The following is a 24,275-nucleotide window of genomic DNA, read 5'->3' as shown; positions in this document are numbered from 1 at the left end:
AAGAAAATGGGAGAAGATGGTGAAGATTCAGGAGAAGAATGGAGAGGGAGATACAGTGGTTTTCCTCCCTTTCAAACAGAAAAGGTTTTACCACCTTTGAGGGAGTTATATTAGAAGGAGATTACTATTACTAACTATTGTATTAACATTGTTATTAGTGTCATTTAGTTCCTTATGTTACTAGCTATTATTATTGCCATTTAGTTTTATGTTACTAGTATTATTGCCATTAGTTGCCAGAAGTTACTAGTCTCCTAATAGCTTGTATAAATATCTGATTGTGATTGTTGAGAAACCAATGAAATACAAAAGACTACAACTTCTCCAATACTCTCTATTGATTTATCATGGTATCACAACAGGTTGATTAATCAACATATCAAATCAAATTTTTTTATCCTACAATGACTGAAACCAAGGTGATCGATGCACCCTCTCCTTACTATCTCCACCCCGCATCAAACTATGAAGACTTGCGTGGGGAAAACTATGAAGAGTGGGCTAGATCGATGTGCAATGCTTTTAAAGCAAACAACAAAATTGGGTTCTTTGATGGCACGATTGAACCACCAACGACGGAAGAACCCGATAAGATGGCTCTATGGGTGTAGGTGAATTCCATGCTTGGATACATAACACACTTGACGCATCCATTCGTTCCTCTCTTCATCTTACTGATAATGTAAAGGATATGTGGGATGATATTCGACAAAGTTTCTCGGCTGGAAGCGGACCTCGAATTAATGAATTAAAGAATCAGATTGCCACTTGTGAACAAGGAGGAGACTCGGTGGTCACCTACTATGGCAAACTACGTCTATTAGGCTAGGAATGGCAATGGATAGGACTTGGGTCGGACTTAGTAAAATCCATATCCGACCCGATTGATTTTCGGACATGATATCCGACTCCGACTCCGACTCCGAGTCCGTATCCGAGAGTTTCAAATCCGACTTCGCATCCGTCGGACTAAGCCAAGTCCGACTCCGAATCCAATCTGACCGTTTATTCGAAAATTTCATCCATTTTTTTTCTACTTTTCACATATTCATACCAGAATCATTGCAAAGATAATGTGTCCACCACATCAATGAAAATTATGTTAACTGGTACGAATGAATTTTGTTGACACAAATTTCTCATAGACTTACAAGAACTCAAGAACTATAACTACGTAACCCAAGAAAATTAATACTTACAAATATAAATATATGCTACTTTTTCTAAAAAAAAAAAAATCAATCAAACTTTAATCTCCATTTGAAAGTCAAATAAAAGATACTTACATTAGTTCAGATCTATAAAATCTAACATAAACCACTAAGTATTGAAGTCAGGGACAACAAATCTTTGAAGATCGACGGTGAGTGGTTGCAATATTTAAGTCTTGGTGCTTTTATGCCATCATCTCACAAACAAATTACTCTGAATGTAGTTTTCCGTATATGTAAATCATAATTTGTGATTCTAGAAATGATGGAGAGAAAGACTAAGGGAATGGCGGTCTCATTGAATTGAAATTTTGTAGAAGAAAGAACTTCATATTGAAATGACCATTCGATTGAGGTGTTCCAGGAGGAGTCAATTCTGATAAGATTCCACAATCTTTCAGATGGTCATCAAATTCATTGCTCGGATATTAACCGCCTTTGTTAGACCGCAGTGCTTTAATCTTCTTGCCTAGTTGATTTTGTACATCACTATGAAATTCCTTGAATTTCCTAGTTGATTCTGTACATCACTATGAAATTCCTTGAATTTGTAAAAGGATTCAGACTTATGCTTCATTAGGTAGACATAACAATATCTACTAGAGTAATCAGTGAAAGTGATAAAGTAGCTGAAGTTATTCCGACTTTCTTATTCAGTATACTACTGCTAAACAATGGTATATCCTTTTTGATTTAGTGGTTTAAAATGGACATATCTTCTCTTTTGACCTCGGCAGGAATCAACATAGGCATTTGTTGTGTGATTTTTTTCATTATATTCCATATTGAGAAAACAACCAAGCAATAGAAATGTATACTTCGGATGTAACTTAGCACAAATGCGATCGGGAAGTAGATTATGAAAACTATATTCAAAGTGAAGATTTTTTATTTGTTACCTTATCCCCCGAGGGAACAGCTACAATGTTTTAAAGCAAAAGAAACATTGTCATGTTCCTACAGGTTTCAGGTGTTGAGTTCCTTTCAAGGGGTATACTAAGGTTACAAATTGTTGAAGCCGAGGTCAGTGATGTCTCAATCTGTTTTCTTGACCGAAAGATGTAAGTTTTTAAACTTAATCATTTGGCATTATCACGAAAAAGATACGGGGGCAAGCAAGAAAGAACAACGACTATTATCTATCAACAATATTAAATTAGATCACATGATGTTGCATGTTTGAATAATTTCATGTTCACATGTTTTAGTTGAGAATTGATGATGGTTTATGCCCTGATATAAGGAGGGTTCATGCCTAATTCTGTACATTCTATTGTTTTCTTTAGACGTGAGTCATATGTTGGGAACACAAAGCCAGAAACAATTACTTCGTCAGCTTACAACTAAAAAAGGTCAGGTAAGTTATTTCTTTCACTGTTGTAGATAACAAGTGATGTTGCACTTTCTTTGATGTGTTGAATTATAATTTAGGGGTGTTTCTGAGGGAGAATGTATATCTATCGCTTCCTAAATCCATACTCAACAATCTGTTGGTTTTTTTACCTTATATGTTGAAATGATGTGTATTACATCCCTATTCTTTCACATCTTTCTTGATAGAACTTCCTTTTTAGCTTTTATAGACATTTGAGCACCAATTGTGTTATGATGTTCTAGATATAGAGTTCTCCATCATCCTTGGAAGATCATTTAAAGCATATTTGTTGTATGGAAATTTGTAGGATTTCCATTATTGGTTGTTTTGCCATTGAGGGTAATTTCTTTGAATATTAACTTCCAGCTGGAATTATCCTTGTGTATGAATCATGGTAGTGAGTAATTATACAATCCTTCAAACATTTCAGTTTGGAGGTCTTACGTATTTTGTATGCTTCTTTTACAGGTTTACAGTTTAAGTCAAGGAAAAATGGATGTAGAGACAGTTCTAACTATGGGAGTTACGTAAGATGTTAGCATTTCCCCTAGCCTGCCGGAGGTAATTATAAGTTGCACTCTTATCATCAAGTTTCTTTGTGCTGCCCTCTCCCGCTTATTTGCGGCTCAGCCCTAAATTTTATTGGTAGGCCAGTGCATCTGTTGGCTTAAATATATCAGACGGATTTAGGACACGATACCTTTGTTCTCTTGAACCTAGGGCCTAAGATTTTAATGGAATCTTCAAGTTTCCTCTGAAGCTTGACCATTTAATATCCTAGGTTGTGGACCAGATTACCAAATTGTTTGGCTTCTGTTATTACGTTATTTAGGTTTTCGAGTTGGTCCAACTTCGTTACTTGGTAGAGAACTAGCGATAGTGGTGATCGTTATATAGAAACATATACAATATCTATTGGATGGGATGTTTTAAAATTTGAATCTATCTAATTTCCATGTTTACTATGTTTCTTTTTCTTCAACACCCAAGATAAGATATTGTGATAATGCTCTATGCATTCTTACAATTGACGAACAGTGGCCAGATTATTGATGTACTATGGTTGTATTTACATTTGCAGGATAGAAAGTGGTATGTTGTTATGTCTGATCGGAATGTACTATTCTGTTGCTTTGGAATTCGCTTCTACCCCCCCTGTATGCCCCATGTGATATTCATACAACATTCCTTCTCATTTGGTTAGTTCATACTATAATGGAATAGTTAATGCTTTATGTTCTTCAAGTTGGAGCGTAATGTGTGTTGTCTGATTAGCTATATTTAAATCCATGCTTTTGTAGGGTTCATTCAATAAGAAAGTTATCAGCCTTCATTGTGTCAACTACCTCAATTGGCCGAGGTGTATCTCTCCCATTTGAGTCATTGATTGAGCTTTTGTTTCTGGTTCAGGTTAGAGATTTCACTCATTGGAGATTTGAACAACATAGTTGCACTACAGGGACTGTCAGCACCCTTCGATATATGCGAGGTATATTTAGGACTTGGTCCTTTAAAGTATTTGAATTCCTAGGTTCTTCTTACTTCATCTGGACACCAATCTCTACCCTAATACAACTACAGGGTTTGCCTCATGAATTACGTCAAGTTTTCCGTTTTGTCCGGTTTTCTTGTTTTCTACAATCAACGCGAGCATAAAATTTTTTGTGACGAAATAAATCCCCAGTATTTTAGTTAAGAGTAAAAGAAACTAAACAAATTAGGAGTGGCATTTCCTACAGGATGTATGCAGCACACCAATTCCTAGATCCCTTTGTTGTTTATTAGAGTTTTTAGTAGTTGGTTGTGTGATTAGTCTTTGGTCTTTGAGTTATACAACTGAATTTCTTATTCTTTTGCAACTTTTCATTAACGATCAGAAACCAAGAACTCCAGAAAACATGTTGGTCCACTACTTCACTTAGCTTAATTGCTTGTTAGCTGGGTCGCTAAAGGAAGATTCAGTGAACCTGATGGCGTGGTTCTTCTTTTATTTGTTACTTGATTTTTATAACCATAGGTTCTCTTATTAGGATATTAGGAGAGCCAAATTATGGGTTAGGAAGTTTGAAAAAAGGGCTCTATCACTTGCAATTCTCTGGATGGATGTCAATTATCTGGATGGATGTCTCTGACCCTACGTTGATCGCTTTGTGTGCTGCAGAACCCTACTCGGTTCCTCTGAATTGGTGTCGCTTGTGTTGCCCTTGTTAGTGCAACATTTATGTGACCTTATGGGTAACTTGCTATGCTATATGTGTTTTCTTTTCGGATAATATGTGTCTACGTTCTTGCTCATGTATGTCTTGCTGCTAATTGTTGTTTATTCTCCTTGAATATTAGATAAGTTTTTGTTGAGCCAATACTCGCCTGTAGCACGACGAAATAAATGGTTGAGATTGAATTACCCAAGCCTTGTCACACACCGATTCTATAGGCAATTCCATATTTATACATTTATGTTTATTAGTGCAGCCTAGACACGTCCTTATGAAGTAAGTTATTGATTGGTTGTGCAATGCATAATGGATCAACTGCCAGTATACCATCACAATTCACATATAAGCAGAATGGCCTGTCAACTCTTGTATTAAGACTGGATATTGCACTACAAGAATTTGTATCTTTAACGACAACCTAATTACGACGGGTCAAAAATCCGTCGCAAAAGCCCTTTTGCGACGGGCTAACAACAGAACAAAGACGGGAACAACCTTCGCAAATGTCTTTTACGACGGGTTAACGACGAAATTTTCCATTAACGACGGCCTCCTTTTATGTGGGTTCGCGACAGGAAATCCCGTCATTAATCAACGACTATTGGCCTTTAGCGACGGGATTTCCCGTCGTTAATGGTACAATTTTTTGTAGTGTTGCCACTACATTAGTCTTGCCAATGCTAAGAGTTTTTCCTGGCAGAGATGACATGGATATGTGTAGCAACAGATTGATATTACAAAAGGCATAAAACCAGGAGACTTGATACTACATTACTGCAAGAGGCTTGCCAATGCTTAATATTCTACTACTGTTATTTTAAATCTGTAGGTAGTACTCTTTCATGGTGTGGTGCACGTTAAGGTTTCTTTACTAACGTACGCCACCCTTGTCAATGGCGAGGAAGAAGAAATCGCAGAAGCTTGAGATTGTTCAGGTTAATGAAGAAGCTTCTTCTTTACTTCACCAAGAAGTTTCGAGGCCCAAGAACAATAACCAACTCAGAAAACAAATACCCATTGCTGATGAACCTTGCGGTAGTGATGGCTTGGTGACGCCGGCGCCGCCGCCTCATCCTAGCTCTGGACCACCGTCGAAGGAACTTATGGACACCATCCAAGCATATCATGATTCGATTAGCGAGTCGCAGTCAGCTCGTACTGGCGTAAATCGACCGCCACCGTTGGTTGAAGCTTTGGAAGATTTCTATGAGGATAGTCATCGAATGGTGGTGGGAAAGGATAAGGTGGACTTGCTGGTGAGAAGTGTCAATGATGCTCTCAAGGAGATGCAAAATAGGGGTGCCTTGAAGGAGAATCAAGGTGTAGATCTAGCCAAGAAAACAGGGGATGTCCGTACACAAACAGAGCATGGGCTGAGTGGTGCCCCACCAGCTCAAAGGCGGCTCAATATGGATCCAAAGCCATCGGTGAATCTGTTTAAAGGGAGTATTCTTCCTGCCAAAGGTATTGCTCTGAATTTTATTGCACCCACAGTTTGTACGTGATGGAACACCCATAGATGTACTTGATAAGAATGAAATACATAAAATGAATGACCTGTGGGGGAATGCAATTGTCATGTATGTGGTTGGGGAGAAACCTTCTATTGGTGCTGTATTTAGATTCATTGAAAAAGAATGGCATCAAGTTAGCAAACCTCAGATTTTTCTCCATGATGAGGGGTATTTTGTGATGATTAGATTTCAATCGAAGAAAGACAAGGATTCAGTCCTAGTGGCTGGACCTCATACGTTCTTTGGGAAACCTATGATTGTGAAACCTTGGACAGCAAGTTTCAATTTCCAGGAGGAAATCTTGAGGGTAGTGCCAGTGTGAGTTAGACTACCTAACTTGCCATTAAGTTGCATGGGGGATGATTCTTTGAGCAGAATAGGGAGCTTGCTTGGAGATCCTTTGTTTGCTGATGATTGTACTTCTAAGCAGCAAATAATTTCTTTTGCTCGAATTCTCATTGAGGTGGATGTCACTGGTGAATTGCCTAAAGTTGTGCAGATACAAGACCCCTTGGGTACCATTGTTAAGCAGGTTGTTGAGTATGAGTGGTTACCACCATACTGTCATGACTGTAAGATTGTGGGACATGATTGTGCTCATACCAAAGTAAACACTACAAGGTTTAGGCCAGCTGCTGTTCAGAAAAAAAAAGGTTTTGAGGGTTTGGAAACCTAAAGTTGTGCAACCAGCTCCTTGATACACTCATATTTTATATAGTTTTTACCCCCGTCCCGTATGCACTTTTCACCTCATTTGAGCTCTTCGGAGCCTATTTTAGTGCTAATGTGTGTTGTGTAGTGTCTGTTAGTTGCAGGGCTGTTTTTGATGATTATTGGTCTTTGGAGGCCCGTTTCTTATCATTCTTGGATGACTACACAGATCCCGAGGCATTGCGGGATGATCTAGCCAGCTTCAAGGGGGCCACGAGCGTCAAACTTGGCCCAAAGGAGTTGGGCATGGGCCTCAAGTTCAAACTCAAGGCAAATGCGTCAAATTGAGCTCAATACCTGTGACCCCGATTTTCGCAAACCGGCAGGTTTTGAAGAATGAAGAGAAGATCTTTTAGGTGCGAAACCGGCAGGTTTTGGGAAACCTGTGGCTCGGTTTTCGCTACCTGATGCTTTTGGAATGCCTCACTTGGCTGAAAACCGGCCGGTTTCTGGAAACCGGGGTGCCCGGTTTTCGGTCCCATTGCGTCCCTTTTTTACTTAGTTTGCTGCGTAGGATTAAGGGGAGGCATATATATTAATTCAGAGTTTTAGGATTGTTTTCTACCTCCGAATTTCGTATTATTATTTTGCTTAGCTTAAAACTTCAATTTTTATTTCTCCAAACACTCAGCTTTAAATTAATTAAAGATTCAAACTTTCAGTTAATCCTTCGTTCTTCGTTTTAGGTATTACTTTGTGTTCTTATTCTTTTATTCAATTTCAATTATGCTTTCAATTAATATGTTTGCTTTATTTATTGGTAATACGTGTGAGTAGTTACTTTCCTAGGGTTTTGGGGATCCATGAATAATTATGAAGGGATGATTGAATAATTGTGATTGTTGGTATTGCGATTGATTCCTATTGATTGGTTTATTTCACTATGCAATTAGATTTGCGCAGGTTTAATTGTGATAGTCATGCAATATCATGTTAAGATTCGAGAGATGCAATTTGATATTTAGGCTTGTGTCAATAGGTGGAATTAGGATTAATACGTAGCGAGAGCCCGTTAATTCTAAGTCTATGATTAGTATCGATTCGAGAGAGCATGCTAGTCTAATTAATTGCGTTGATGATTATTGCTAATCGTTTATCATCCTGGATTGTTATTTGTTGGTGAACCTATGCCCTAGATTCTTTAATATCTGATTTCTTAATTGTTTAATTATTGTCGTAGTTTTAGTATACAAACCAACCAACTCTTGTTTCCCAATAGTCTAGATTAGTTGATTAATAGTAGAAAGAACGCCTGTTTCCCTATGGATTCGATCCTGACTTCCCTTGCTACCTAGCTAGTGATTTTAGGTTTATCTTTGATTAGGTGATACTGTAGACACCTACTTTTGTCCCCATTCCCGAAAGGGATGGTTCGATGATGAAAACATAAATCTCAACTCGAAAACGCATCTCCTATAAAATAACGAATCTCAATTCCCCTTTTCATTTCACCCGAAACCTGCTATTTATAGAAACCTGCTAAAAATAGTAACTGTCGTAATGGGTAGTTGTTAAAAGTGGCAAGTCATAAAAGATAGAAACCTGTCAGAATTAGGTGTTGCACTCCAACATAAATCCTAAATGAGATAGAAATTGCGAGAAGAATCATGTTCCTAATACGATTCGAAAATAAGAGTCACGTATTAATTAAAATCCTAACGAGCCTAGAGTTCGTAACGGGCCCAGACGCATCCCGTTACAAGGTTAATACGCACTAAAAGACTCAATTAAATCTCAAATACTCCGGATTCTAGGAATCCGAATCTGACTAAGAAAAACAGCCCAGATCCTATTTTCAACGCCTGGTTCTGGGCGCCGAAATCTTCGGCGCCCAGGCCTGGGCGCTGAAAATACCTGGTACGTGTTTTTTCCTAATTCCTCGTGGATTAGAGTTCTAAAATTCTATCTTTCCACAAACTCTTTTCTATAAATAGGGCCCTAAGTTCGACGTGAAAAGGACACAACAACACATAATTATTATTCTGAGTATTGACTCTAAACCCCTAAGCCTAAGCCTCACGCTGCAAAACTGATCACGCATTCTGTCGCAATCGATCCATAAATCGAACAGAACGTATCCTGTCCCATAATTTGAGATTCGTTAAATAAAAGGAGAAATAGCAAAGTCAAAGTGGTTAGTTTTCTGAGAACCGTGACGCACCTCTCAAGGGTGCGTCGTAATGTGTCCCTTTTCTATGATTTAATTGCTTTCCTCGCCCTTTTATGAACTGTTAAACTAACTAAATCTGATTGTTCGATCACGCCTAATAAATATGATATTTTTGGGAAATTGGATTATCATGCTAGGTCCCTTAAAACAATCTAAATCAGATAATCGCGCTCGATCTAGTACTATATGTTGCATATTGATAAAATCAACTCAGATTAGTTTAATAGTTAACGCATGTCCCTTCAATTATTTATGCTGAGCTAGTAAGGATATCCTGCCTCTGGAGTTATCGAAGAGAGAGTACTCCTCTCGGTAGTTACAGTCCCCCGAACCCTCAATCTCTACCCTGCGGGTGTACGTTGAGCGATCCCCACCACCAGGGATCACAAGGGAACCTACGGCCGTCGTGGTCAAACATAATTGCACTCCCTTTATGTCACGATAACCGGGTTTTGTCAGTTTTTCTCATTGTCGTTAAAAACTGAATGGCGACTCCTATATTACTAGTCAATTGGGTGTAAACTCACAGGAAATCCAATTACACTTGATTTGACAAAAAGAAGCGTCACACCCACGAGGGACGAGGTCACGCATTAGCCTCGTGCTTTTTCGACCCCCTCACAGTGGCGACTCCACTGGGGAAAGTGAAGGAAATACTCGTGCTCGTAGGTTATCAAAATAGCCGAAGGGTGAAACGATCCTACCCCGCGTTTATTTCCCCATCAAGTTGGGACGACCTGAAAATCAGCATATTACTGTGAACGGACAAAACCGCATAATGAATCTTGGCTCCCTTGGTGTTTCATCTCGGGAGTTGGGACTAAGGATACCCATCGCCAACCGGGGGGTGCATACGCTTCGAATGTTGTCCACTCGGCACTTTCGCTAGTAGTACACCCGTCCCAAACCCAATCGCTCGCCCACTAGGTCCCTCTCGCCTGCATGCCCCCTTGGCTTGCACTTGCGGGTTGGCCTTCTGGGACGAAATTCGTCTGCTGAAAGCACTACCCCGACCGGGGCATGTGGTGGATCTGCGATAGAAGCGGTACCAAGCCAGGCGCAAATAACTACCCATAGAAGCCTATCATAAACTACATTACATATTATTATTGCCTCATGATGGAATGTTAGTTATGTGTAACGAAATATATGATTGTGTGTGACAAACTATCCTAGAAAAACCAACGACCTTAAAAATTGCCCAAACATTCATAAACCAATTTTCCAAAGAGTTATACCGAAATACGTGTTCTGCAAACCCGAACGATCGCCACAAAAATAAGCGACGCTCGGAATGGCCTGTAACGAATCCCACAAACGCTGCACAACGCGTAAAGGACGTTATTAGGCAAGCACGCAAAATCGAAGTCGCATAAACAAGAAGTAGACGCAAACAGAAAACGAGAACCGGCCAGGGACGCATTTTCAACGCCCCTGGCTGGGCGCCAAAATTTCTCACGCCCTACGCTGGGCGCTGAAGTTGGTGATTGGCCCTTTGGTCAGTCACAGCAGTCTCGGTGCCCACGCATGAAGAAAATGCGTAGCAAAAAAAACTTTTCGTGAATTTTTTTTTGCTACAAGGGCGTATGAAAAAGCACTCGATTCCAAAAGCGACTTATATAAAAAAAAATATAACTCTTTGTGTCGTTGTTAGGCCTCCTACGACGACAATGCTCGGCATCAAAACCGAGCATGCTAATTAAATAAATGTCACATGGGCAAAGTATTCAAAAAATAATGTTCAAATAGAGTCTTCAAAGAAAAATAATGTTCGAATAAAAAATAAATCCGAGTCTAGACTAGGCTATGCCAAAGTACAATCTAAATCCTAAGTCTTAGTTGCCTTATCCATAGAATCGGTCCTAATGCTTGGTGTCGTTCTGCAAATTAAAAGGTTAAACCATATTGAGTCTCCCTTCCTAACATTTAAATAAATAAGCACCCATATGTAATTGTAATCCCTTGCCTAGAATCTACGGCCTCAATACTCTCTCTCACCAATAAAAATAACATATTATAGTATTTGCAAAATGGAAACAATCACATTCTGAAAATCATTCCCCCATAGTCGCACAACCCCCAAAGTGAGCCTAAGGTGTCAATACCATTAGCAAAAATTAATGGCCTCAAGGCTTATGATCACATTGGGTCACAACTATCATAGTCCTCTCGAGCCACTCGCTCCTTTAAATACTCCTAAGTACGGACTAAAAGATTTTCCACGAGTGCAACATGACCAACCATGAAAATACCCAAATCGGCATACCATAAGGCTACCATTGGGGTAAAGCAATACACACTAAGAAGGAAGCCGCACTAATGATTATAGTCTTACACAAATTCGATCTCCCCAACTAACTACCTTGCCAACACTAAGCAAAATGGCGCATGACAAATGAACACCCAAGGGTTAAAATCTAAAGTGTCAACCAACGAAAGTTAATGTCCAATTAGTCTAAGTCTGAGAGTTGCTTGGTCAAGTATTATAGGCTTACGCCACGTCATTATTTTGAGTCTAGGCCACCTCCTTATATTCATACACGGGTTATAATCAGAAAGATTAATGAAAGTTCGAGTCTAAATCACAACTTCCAATTAAACCCCGGAAACTGGAATCTGAAAAGAAGCAAAAAAAAAAGATTATTTTCGATGTAATTCTTTCGTTAAATTTCAATAAGGTAAAAACAACATTTTGAAACTACGCTATTCGCACATTTTAAAGAAACGACTAAATACGCTTTCAAAGTAAGACAATTTAAAGGTCCACCCTAGACCTACTAAAGCTAAAGGCCCACCCTAGGCCTACTAAAGTTAAAGGTCCACTATAGGCCTACCAAACGAGGCTCACTCAGTCTCGCCTCGTGACTCAAAGACCACAACCATTTACCTTTTAGCCCAAATAAAAAATTTGAAGGATTTATGTTGGGGAGAAATCCCAAGCAAAATGAAAAAATAGAAAGAGAAAAGGGAGAGCGAAAAGAGCGAGCCATGAAGCACTTAGCCCGTACCTCCCAAAGTGCGAAATTTACCCAAGTAAAAGAAGGAAAAGAATTGAGTCAACCAATCCAAATCATGCCACAAAAACTACATAAAGTTATGCGATGTCTACCCTTTGTTCTTAGACGCCTTCGCTCTGGGGCCCCTGTTCAGCTCATTTAACCCATCCATGTTATCATTGCCATAGCCCAAGAAACCATTACCTCGACTCCTGTTCTTGAACTTGTTGTCAACTGCAAACCCCGTACGGCCATTGACACGTGCGTCATACTATTATTTCCAAAACCTGCTCTTACACCACCATTAACATAATGACCATATAACTTGTTTGGATACATCCTGTTGATATACCCTTGAGCCGTCCCCATGCTACTCATTGGCCTTGGTTGATGTAAACTCATGACACTAGCTTGAGGCTGCAACTTGTGAGTCCTTGCAGATGTAATCCTCATGCTTGACCAATACCTATACAAATTATCCTATTTCATTCAACCCATCTTTCAAGCCGTCTTGAGTCGCAAATAAAAAAAAAGAAGACCAATGAAAAGTACAAAAAATAATAAATAATAAAAAAGCAAACTTTTCAAAGCGCCTCTAAAAGTTCGTCTAAAAAAGAAAAAGACGCATTAAGCGCACAAAAAAGATCCGCCCAGAAAACATTTCCAACGCCCACACCTGGGCGCCGAAAACTTTGACGCCCCAGCCTGGGCGCTGAATCTCTCTGCTTGCTAGAATTTGTCCAGAAGTGCTCGTCATTTTATCCGCACATACACGGAACAATAACGAACACTTGGAGGGGTACAGCACGTATTCAGATATACCTACCACCCAAAGAAATACTTGTACTCAAAAAATATAAAACAAATTTTGGCTTACGGCAAGGCAGCAGATTAAAATAATAATAAACTTCACTTATTCTACCGTTTCAAATAATATGTCTCCACCTCAAAACGTACTTGTTTAAAATCGGCATTCTAAAAAACTATTTTCTAGGCTAAGAACTACGCAAGACCTGATTCCAAATTAAATCTATTTAAGGCGGATACGTAGGCAATCCATGATTCGGTCCAACCAATTTGCAAAAATATTAAAGCCTATAGAAAAACAAGAATAAAAAATAGAAGTCCCTTATTGAAATTTAATTACTTGCAACCCAAGTCGAAAGAAAATTTGAGTCAAAGGAATAATCCAAGTCATCAAGATGCCAAAATGAGCACACATCGAAAAATAATAAAGGGCACGTACCCTTGCCAGAAGGAGCACTCACACTCCTAGGCACTTAGCCAAGACTCAAAAGATCGCTTTGCCTCAATTGAATGGGGGCTAGCGCAAGCGTCCATGACCTCTAAAGTACTCGACTTGACCCTCCCTAAAGCGAACTAACTCACTTAAAGACCTTCTTTCACCACTAAGACACAGTCATAATCGCCAACAAGTAGTAAAGGCAGTAAGCTTGCAATAAAGAGGATTGTTCTACGGCATCGCCCCTTCGTTCCTTCGAACTCAGGGCACCCGTGAAGGAAATAATGCCCTTGGTCCAAGTATGAATTCAATGTTAAGTCTAATAAATGCGGTTCAGTATTAATTAACAAGTTAATAATTCAGTGAGATCAAGTGAGCTGAATGCCTAGCTAGAGACCGCTTCAGTTCAAGTGGAATTAATTATATTAATCCACAGCTTACTCTTGACTGAACCCGTAGGGTCACACAAATAGTACGTAAACGGATCAAGTATTTAATGGCATTAAATACTCTATCTATGGATATTCGGAATCGACGGATCTTGGTTTCAGTGGGAGCTAAGATCGTCACAAGCAAGAAATGAATACTCCGGAAACGATGATATTGCGGGAAAAGGAAATATGGATCGTATCGGAAATATAAATATTATCCAAGTCGTAGATGTTGCCGGAAACAGAAACATGGTACGTATCGGAAAATATTATCAGAAATGGAAATATTGCCGGAATCGGAAATATTGCCGGAAACGGAAATATTGTCAGAATCGGAAATATTATCGGAATCGGAAAATAATTCCGGAAACGGAAATATTAAATATTTGTTCGAAACGGAAATTAATTCCGGAATCGGAAATATTAAATATTGTTCGTATCGGAAATGAATTCCGGAACCGGGAATTTAATCGGAAGCGTATCGTACGAATAAGCATCGGACGAGGCCTGCCGGACGAAGGCCCAGCACGAAGCCAGGCCATCGCGCAGCAAGCAAGGACGCGCGCCAACGCCCAGCCCAAGGCAGTGTTAGGTTATGATACATATGACAATTCATAAATCATGCGGAAAAACCATAAACCCAGGAAAACATATTATTTACACATAATCATTTAGCATAGATTAGATGCATACTCTTTGTTGCGTGCCTTCCCTAGCTGCGCCCGAACCGAACAAGAACAAGTCTTTAGGACTCCAAGTGTCGTCCCTCCGTAGATAGTCCACAGCACGTCCGGATCCGCCTTAAGATTGACCAACTAGAATCGCCCTTTAGGTACTATTATTTTCGGCACTTTTTAGGCAAATGTGTGACTGAATTTTTCTCTCAAAAACTCACTTTGAATACTTTGAAACTTGTGTTATAAATTGTGAGCCCTAGCCTCATATTTATAGCGGTATGGAAAGGGAATCGAAATCCTATTCAGATACAAATTAATTAAACCTAGAATCCTACAAGAACTCTAATTTAATTAATTTATCAAATAGAATTAGGAATTTAATCATTAACCGAACTCTGCATGTTTTAGGAAACGTGCACGAACACAAACACTTGCACACACACGCACGGCAGCCACGATGGGCCCCATGCGTGCGCGCGAGCAGCAGCCCACTCAGCGCCCGCGCGCGCTGCGCGCTGCGCGTGCTGTGCGCGCTGTGCGCTGCGCGTGCTGTGCGCGCTGCGCGCTGCGCGCAGCCTGCTGGGCCTGGCCTTGCGCTGGGCCTGGCCTTGCGCTGGGCCTGGCGTGGCTGTTTGTGCGGCGCGCTTGGCTTGCTGGGCGATGGCCTGGCTTCGTGCTGGGCCTCGTCCGGCAGGCCTCGTCCGATGCTTATTCGTACGATGCGCTTCCGATTAAATTTTCCGATTCCGGAATTCATTTCCGATACGAACAATATTTAATATTTCCGATTCCGGAATTAATTTCCGTTTCGAACAAATATTTAATATTTCCGTTTCCGGAATTATTTTCCGATTCCGGTAATATTTCCGATTCTGACAATATTTCCGTTTCCGGCAATATTTCCGATTCTGGCAATATTTCCATTTCCGATAATATTTTCCGACACGTACCATGTTTCCGTTTCCGGCAACATCTACGACTTGGATAATATTTATATTTCCGATACGATCCATATTTCCGTTTCCGGCAATATCATCGTTTCCGGAGTATTCATTCCTTGCCTGTGACGATCTTAGCTCCCACTGAAACCAAGATCCGTCGGTTCCGAATATTCATAGATGGAGTATTTAATGCTATTAAATACTTGATCCGTTTACGTACTATTTGTGTGACCCTACGGGTTCAGTCAAGAGTAAGCTGTGGATTAATATCATTAATTCCACTTGAACTAAAGCGGCCTCTAGCTAGGCATTCAGCTCACTTGATCTCACTGAATTATTAACTTGTTAATTAATACTGAACCGCATTTATTAGACTTATCATAGAATGCATACTTGGACCAAGGGCATTATTTCCTTCAGTCTCCCACTTGTCCTTAGGGACAAGTGTGCATTTCCTAATTCCTTTGTCGCTCGATGCTTGCTCTTGAACATAAGGTAAGAGTTGTCATCCTTATTATGTCCAGAGGTGTTCCTCGGTTTCAGAGTTCAACTGATCAAATAAACAGATAATCATAGCCTATGATTCATCCGAGCACGGCCATGCATTTCACAGTTTCTAGCTCTCCGAGTGGCCTTGTACAACTTTTAAGCATCTCATCCCGATTTATGGGAGGACAATCCCAATCTTGCGATCTTGAGATTAGACTTCGTTTGATAGGTGATTACCTGAGCGTTGCCTTTATAGCCTCCTTTTACGGTGCGACGGTTGGTCAACGTCAAAGCAACCAGTTCTCAAACAAGTAATCTTCAAATCACTCAGGTATTGAGGATTTAGTGTCTAATAATTTAATGAAATTTACTTATGACAGACTTTCATCTCTTACAGTAAAGTTTCATAGGTCTCGTCCGATACTAGTCTTCCCAAAGTAAGTATCTATGCAAATGATTATGACATTGCCATGTCCACATAGTTCAAGAAACAGAACTACTAGTCATCTTGCATTCTAATCGTCTAACGTTTTCTATGCGTCCAATTTTATAGAAAACTCCGATTAGGGACCATTTTCAACCTTTGACATTCAAGTTCACTTGATAGACATTTCTTAGTCACAGGACTGGTCCTGACAGTCTATCTTGAATATATCGTCAAATTGAAGGGACTCATCATTTAATAAACCACAAATTAAATGGAAAAATGAATTCCTTTCATTTATTGTGAATGATTAACCAATAATGTTTTACAAAGATTTAAACTCTAAAACTTTAAAACATTAAACAGAGACATTAAAGCCATTCTCCAATATGCTTGATTCCCATAGCTGCAGTGTGCGAGTTGTGCTTCGCCTGCGGCAGAGGTTTAGTTAATGGATCTGATATGTTGTCATCAGTTCAAATTTTGCTTATCTCGACTTCTTTTCTTTCAACGAACTCTCGTAGAAGGTGAAATCTACGAAGTACATGCTTGACTCTCTGGTGGTGTCTAGGCTCTTTTGCCTGTGCAATAGCTCCGTTATTATCACAATACAGGGCTATTGGTCCTTTAATGGAGGGGACTACACCAAGTTCTCCTATGAACTTCCTTAGCCATATAGCTTCCTTTGCTGCTTCATGTGCAGCAATGTACTCCGCTTCAGTTGTAGAATCCGCAATGGTGCTTTGCTTAGCACTTTTCCAGCTTACTGCTCCTCCGTTGAGGCAGAAGACAAACCCAGACTGTGATCTGAAATCATCTTTGTCGGTTTGGAAACTTGCGTCCGTATAGCCTTTAACAATTAATTCATCATCTCCACCATAGACCAGGAAGTCATCTTTGTGCCTTTTCAGGTACTTCAGAATGTTCTTGGCAGCAGTCCAATGCGCCTCTCCTGGGTCTGACTGGTATCTGCTCGTAGCACTGAGTGCGTACGCAACATCCGGGCGTGTACATATCATAGCATACATTATTGAACCAATCAATGATGCATATGGAATCCCATTCATTCGTCTACGCTCATCAAGTGTTTTTGGGCACTGAGTCTTGCTTAGAGTCATTCCATGAGACATGGGTAGGTAGCCTCGCTTGGAGTCCGCCATCTTGAACCTATCAAGCACCTTATTGATATAAGTGCTTTGACTAAGTCCAATCATCTTTTTAGATCTATCTCTGTAAATCTTGATGCCCAATATGTACTGTGCTTCTCCTAGATCCTTCATCGAAAAACATTTCCCAAGCCAAATCTTGACAGAGTTCAACATAGGAATGTCATTTCCGATAAGCAATATGTCGTCGACATATAATACTAGGAAAGCAATTTTGCTCCCACTGACCTTCTTGTATACACAAGATTCGTCCGCGTTCTTGATGAAACCAAAGTCACTGACTGCTTCATCAAAACGTATATTCCAGCTCCTGGATGCCTGCTTCAATCCGTAGATTGACTTCTTTAGCTTGCATACCTTTTTAGCATTCTTTGGATCCTCAAAACCTTCAGGCTGTGTCATAAACACAGTTTCTGTTAAAACGCCGTTTAAGAAAGCAGTTTTGACATCCATCTGCCATATTTCGTAATCGTAATATGCAGCGATTGCTAACATTATTCGAATAGACTTTAGCATTGCAACTGGTGAAAAGGTTTCATCGTAATCCACACCGTGGACTTGCCTGTAACCTTTTGCAACCAATCTAGCTTTGAAAACTTCAAGTTTCCCATCCTTGTCCTTTTTCAGTTTGAAAACCCATTTGCTTCCAATGGCTTGGTAGCCATCTGGCAAATCGACCAAATCCCATACTTGGTTTTCAGACATGGAGTCTAATTCAGATTGCATGGCTTCTTGCCATTGCTTGGAGCTAGGGCTCGTCATAGCTTGCTTGTAAGTCGCAAGTTCATCACTTTCAAGTAATAGAACGTCATAGCTCTCGTTCGTCAAAATACCTAAGTACCTTTCCGGTTGAGATCTATATCTTTGCGATCTACGCGGGGTAACATTTCTAGATTGACCATGATTCTCACCAGATTCTTCTAAAGATCTCTGAGTTTCATCCTGAATGTCATCTTGAGCATTCTCTAGAGTTTGTTGTTCGACTCGAATTTCTTCGAGGTCTACTTTTCTCCCACTTGTCATTTTGGAAATGTGATCCTTCTCCAAAAAGACACCATCTCGAGCAACAAACACTTTGTTCTCAGATGTATTGTAGAAGTAATACCCCTTTGTTTCCTTTGGATAGCCCACAAGGATACATTTGTCAGATTTTGGATGAAGTTTGTCTGAAATTAATCGTTTGACGTATACTTCACATCCCCAAATCTTAAGAAAAGACACATTTGGAGGCTTTCCAAACCATAATTCGTATGGAGTCTTTTCGACAGCTTTAGACGGAGCTCTATTTATAGTGAGTGCAGCTGTATTTAGTGCATGTCCCCAAAATTCTAATGGAAGTTCGGCCTGACCCATCATTGACCTGACCATGTCTAGCAAGGTTCTGTTCCTCCGTTCTGACACACCGTTCCATTGTGGTGTTCCAGGAGGAGTCAATTCTGATAGAATTCCACATTCTTTCAGATGGTCATCAAATTCATAGCTCAGATATTCACCGCCTCTATCAGACCGCAGTGCCTTAATCTTCTTGCCTAATTGATTCTCTACTTCACTCTGAAATTCCTTGAATTTGTCAAAGGATTCAGACTTATGCTTCATTAGGTAGACATAACCATACCTACTGAAGTCATCAGTGAAAGTGATAAAGTAGCTGAAACCACCTCTAGCATTTGTATTCATTGGTCCACATACATCTGTATGGATTAAACCCAATAGTTCATTTGCTCTTTCTCCAACTTTAGAGAAAGGTTGCTTTGTCATTTTGCCAAGTAAACATGATTCGCATTTACCATAATCCTCTAAGTCAAATGGTTCTAGAATTCCTTCTCTTTGAAGTCTTTCTAAGCGTTTCAAGTTTATATGGCCTAATCGACAATGCCACAGATAGGTGAGATCTGAATCATCCTTTTTGGCCTTTTTGGTATTTATGTTATATACTTGTTTGTCGTGATCTAATAAATAAAGTCCATTGACTAATCTAGCAGATCCATAAAACATCTCTTTAAAATAAAACGAACAACTATTGTCTTTTATTATAAAGGAAAATCCCTTAGCATCTAAGCAAGAAACTGAAATGATGTTTTTAGTAAGACTTGGAACATGGAAACATTCTTCCAGTTCCAAAACTAGCCCGGAGGGCAACGACAAATAGTAAGTTCCTACAGCTAATGCAGCAATCCGTGCTCCATTTCCCACTCGTAGGTCGACTTCACCCTTGCTTAACTTTCTACTTCTTCTTAGTCCCTGTGGATTGGAACATAAGTGTGAGCCACAACCTGTATCTAATACCCAAGAAGTTGAATTAGCAAGTATACAGTCTATAACGAAAATACCTGAAGATGGAACGACTGTTCCGTTCTTCTGATCTTCCTTTAGCTTTGGACATTCTCTTTTGTAATGGCCTATTCCATCACAATAAAGACAGCTTGATGTGGACTTGTCCTGCTTTGATTTAGCATTGCCCTTGGACTTTCCACCTTTCTTGAATGGTCTCTTTCTAGCCTTGAGTAAATCTTTGGCTTCACAGTCCAGTACTATTTCAGCCTTTCTGACAAGGTGAATAAATTCTGCAACTGTTTCTTCTCTTGGTTCACTTAGGTATAGTTGCTTGAAGCGACCAAACCCACTGTGTAGTGAATTGAGCAAGACAGAGACTGCCATCCTTTCGCTTATTGGTGTTCCTAGTAGACTTAGGCGATCAAAATATGAACACATAAGATCCACATGGAACCTCAGTGGGACGCCTACCCTTTGTTTAGTGCGAAGGAGCTGAACATGTGTTTCTTGGACCTCCATCCTATAACACCTGTTGGGAGAACTAACCTTTAGACCAGACATTGATTCAATCAACTCATGGACGTTCAGGTCCCTGTCCTCCGTACTTCCACGACAGATATCCCTCAGATTTTTGATGAGCGTAAAAGGTTCATAGGCTACAAACCTTCTAGCCCAATCATCAGGGATATTGTTCAGCATGAGACTCATAACCTTTTTGAGATCCGCATCCCAGGCGTAAAATCTCTCAGGGGTCATGTCTCTGGCATAGTAGCTTGGCATGGGATGTGACAGTACATACTCAAGCCCATTGAGTTTGACTATTTCAACTAGCTTAGCTTCCCATTCAAGAAAATTTGTCAGGTTCAGCTTGACCATAAGCTCAGAACCCATGATGATGTTTTGATTGTTGTTTGCCATATTAAAACTACAATTGAAAAGAATAAACAAATAAATAACCATTCACAGTTTCTCTTAATAAACTTAAATTCTAGCATACATGCATAATTCAATGTTTATTAAGCATTTTATTCAAATTATGTGTTCCGGCAGGTGTGAATAAAATGATTCCAAGATCCTAAAATCATTGAAGAACTAAGCACAGTTTGTCGACTTAATCCTAGAACATCTTAGGTAAGCAAAAGCCTTTTGCTAATAGTCTAGAAACTATTCTTGGTTGATAGGTACGTCTAAGAACTTATTAGGTAAACCTATCGAATTTGCCACGACATAAAAGGACTCCTTACTTATATCGTTGAGTTTCACCAAAACTAACATGTACTCACAATTATTTGTGTACCTTGCCCCTTTAGGACCAATAAGTAACACCTCGCTGAGCGAAAACTATTACTAGATTGATGTAAAGGATATCCAAGCAAGTGTATATTTTGGCATGGCACCTTTTAACTCAATTTTTAAGTTTGGAACTTAAGGCTCTTACTATGTTGGTTAGATTTTAAGTGAACTAAAATCCTTAATCATGCAACATAATCAAGCTTTTGATCTCATGCATTTTAAGACATATTTAAAACAATAAATAACTTAAAACATGCATAAGATATTTGTGATCTAGTATGGCCCGACTTCATCTTGAAGCTTTGACTTCAAAGTCCGTCTTGAAAATCTCCGTGGGAGGCATCATTTTCTTCAAATAGGATAAGCTATAACTAATTACAACTATTTGATGGTTCGCAGACCATATTTGAATTGAAAAATAACTTTGGTACTTTAGACCAATTACATTCAAATTAATGGTACGCAGACCATATTTTCTATCCTATTTGGGCCATACTAGTCACTTCATAACCTGCAAAACAGTACATATACAATATATACCATTCACCCATTCATTATCATGAATGGCCCACATAGCTGGTTAGTAAAACACATTATGCATCACGTAAACATTTGCAGCAATTAATCAAGGGCACCAATAATCTACCAATTATTCAGTCCTTATTAATTCTAATCAAGTTGTTTTAACCTTAAGGATTTGTAGACCTAATCAAGAGTTTATGACTAAAAAGCGCTCCCACTTAAACCAATAAATTCATATGCTTTACCAATTTTAAACATAAAAATGTATTTCTAGTCTAACCGGAAACATACAAATTTGAATAAAATTTAAAGCTCATATAAATTTATAGTTGAATCCAAAAAGTTTAATTTAATTTCAGTCGCATTTAAATTAATTCATGATTTTAATTTTAGTAAAATAATTAGAATAAATAACATTTATTATAATTATAATATTCAAAATTAAAATCCAAGAAAATAATTTAAATTATTAATTTTAAAATTAATTAAAATTACGTGAACTGAAATTTTCAAATTAAACATTCAAAACGATCTAATCGTAACGCAAACACCCTACGCGTAGCACGCCCATGGGCCGCACGCACACAGCCATCGCTGGCCATGCGCGCGCAGCCCATGCGCTCGTCGCATAGCTGCTGCATCCCTATCGCAAGCCTCCGCACGCATTGGTGCTCGCTGCGCGCGCCAGCGCTCATCGCACGCGGGCTATCGCTCGCAGTGCGCGCGCGACATCGCTCGCTGGGCGCGCGACATCGCTCGCTGGGCGCGCGAGCCATCGCTCGCTGGGCGCGCGACATCGCTCGCTGGGCGCGCGAGCCATCGCTCGCTGGGCGCGCGACATCGCTCGCTGGGCGGGCGACATCGCTCGCTGTGCGCGCGAGCAATGCTAGGCGCAGCGCTCGTGGCACGCGAGCTTGCGCTCGCTGCGCGCGAGGCTGCGCGCTGTTGTGCGAGGCAGCGTGCGTTGTGGCGCAGCTCGCTTGCTGCCCACACGCGACTGCCTTGGCTCGCCCTACGCCCATGCCCATTCGTCCATTGGTCGTGGCACACGACACAAGGCAGGGCTGCTGCCTTGTGCTCGTGCACTACGCCCTTGCTCATTGCATTCGTGCCGCACGGGCGACGAGCTCCCTTGCTCGTCGTCGCATGCCCGCATTATACAACACCCCTTAAGGGTAACACGAAGCGTCCATTGCTTCGTGCGTGCAAGTTATATGAACGAATCGCATAAAAATTTAAAATTTATATTTAAAATTAATGACAAATTAATAAATAATATTAATTTCATAATTTTAGGGCGAAAAATCGAAAATTTATTATCCAATTGATTTCCGATTGTTATGGATTCAAGTCTAGGTCATAAAAATTTAAAATTTATCGTAAATTTACAATTTTTATGGTGGTTTTTAATCATAGGTTTCTAATTAAATTACAATTAATTATGAAAATCAAATTAATTCTAAATTATTCTAATTTTCAACAAATTAATCATAATTAATAATTAGATTGCATAATTAACAAGACTAGGCATTCAAACTTGTTAAACATATGCAGTAGGTCAATAAAAAATTCAAGATTTATCAACAAGAATCGCAAATATTTAATTTAACATCTTAAATTTACGAAATTTTGCATTCGAAAAACTAAAACCTTCGAAAAGTCATAGTTAGGCTTCGAATTTGAGAATTCTGGGTTCGGCAGAAAAATATTATTTTTGTCAAAATTTTAGAATGCCTTTTACATGCGGAATTGACACAAAAATCACTCAATTCGGATGAGTAACGAAGAAACTGCCGAAAAACTGCGTACGTATAATTAAATAAACGCAATTTGCAATTAATTAACAATTACGAAAATTAATCACCCCTTTTAATTCTTGCAAATTTGTAATATTTAACCATGTTCATGCAATTTAGATTATGAAAATAATAAGGGGCTCGTGATACCACTGTTAGGTTATGATACATATGACAATTCATAAATCATGCGGAAAAACCATAAACCCAGGAAAACATATTATTTACACATAATCATTTAGCATAGATTAGATGCATACTCTTTGTTGCGTGCCTTCCCTAGCTGCGCCCGAACCGAACAAGAACAAGTCTTTAGGACTCCAAGTGTCGTCCCTCCGTAGATAGTCCACAGCACGTCCGGATCCGCCTTAAGATTGACCAACTAGAATCGCCCTTAAGGTACTATTATTTTCGGCACTTTTTAGGCAAATGTGTGACTGAATTTTTCTCTCAAAAACTCACTTTGAATACTTTGAAACTTGTGTTATAAATTGTGAGCCCTAGCCTCATATTTATAGCGGTATGGAAAGGGAATCGAAATCCTATTCAGATACAAATTAATTAAACCTAGAATCCTACAAGAACTCTAATTTAATTAATTTATCAAATAGAATTAGGAATTTAATCATTAACCGAACTCTGCATGTTTTAGGAAACGTGCACGAACACAAACACTTGCACACACACGCACGGCAGCCACGATGGGCCCCATGCGTGCGCGCGAGCAGCAGCCCACTCAGCGCCCGCGCGCGCTGCGCGCTGCGCGTGCTGTGCGCGCTGTGCGCGCTGCGCGCTGCGCGCAGCCTGCTGGGCCTGGCCTTGCGCT

General features: G+C 39.8%; 1 protein-coding gene across 1 annotated transcript; it reads left to right on the top strand.

Moving 5' to 3' along the window:
- The first annotated feature begins 3,056 nt into the window (after positions 1–3,056).
- Positions 3,057–7,644, top strand: LOC130459476 (uncharacterized). The gene is made up of 2 exons (XM_056826864.1): positions 3,057–3,147; positions 3,997–7,644. Exon 2 carries the CDS (start codon positions 5,696–5,698, stop codon positions 6,305–6,307), a length of 612 nt encoding a protein of 203 aa, XP_056682842.1. The 5' UTR covers positions 3,057–3,147; positions 3,997–5,695; the 3' UTR covers positions 6,308–7,644.
- Positions 7,645–24,275: the final 16,631 nt, after the last annotated feature.

Source organism: Spinacia oleracea, chromosome 4, assembly GCF_020520425.1.
Source record: "Spinacia oleracea cultivar Varoflay chromosome 4, BTI_SOV_V1, whole genome shotgun sequence".
NCBI classification, from domain to species: domain Eukaryota; kingdom Viridiplantae; phylum Streptophyta; class Magnoliopsida; order Caryophyllales; family Amaranthaceae; genus Spinacia; species Spinacia oleracea.
Note: the sequence above shows the minus strand (reverse complement) of the source record. Positions and strands in the feature narration are given on the sequence as shown.

Excerpts from the sequence above, each read along its gene's own strand:
- LOC130459476 (XM_056826864.1), top strand. The coding sequence starts at position 5,696 with ATGGCGAGGAAGAAGAAATCGCAGAAGCTTGAGATTGTTCAGGTTAAT.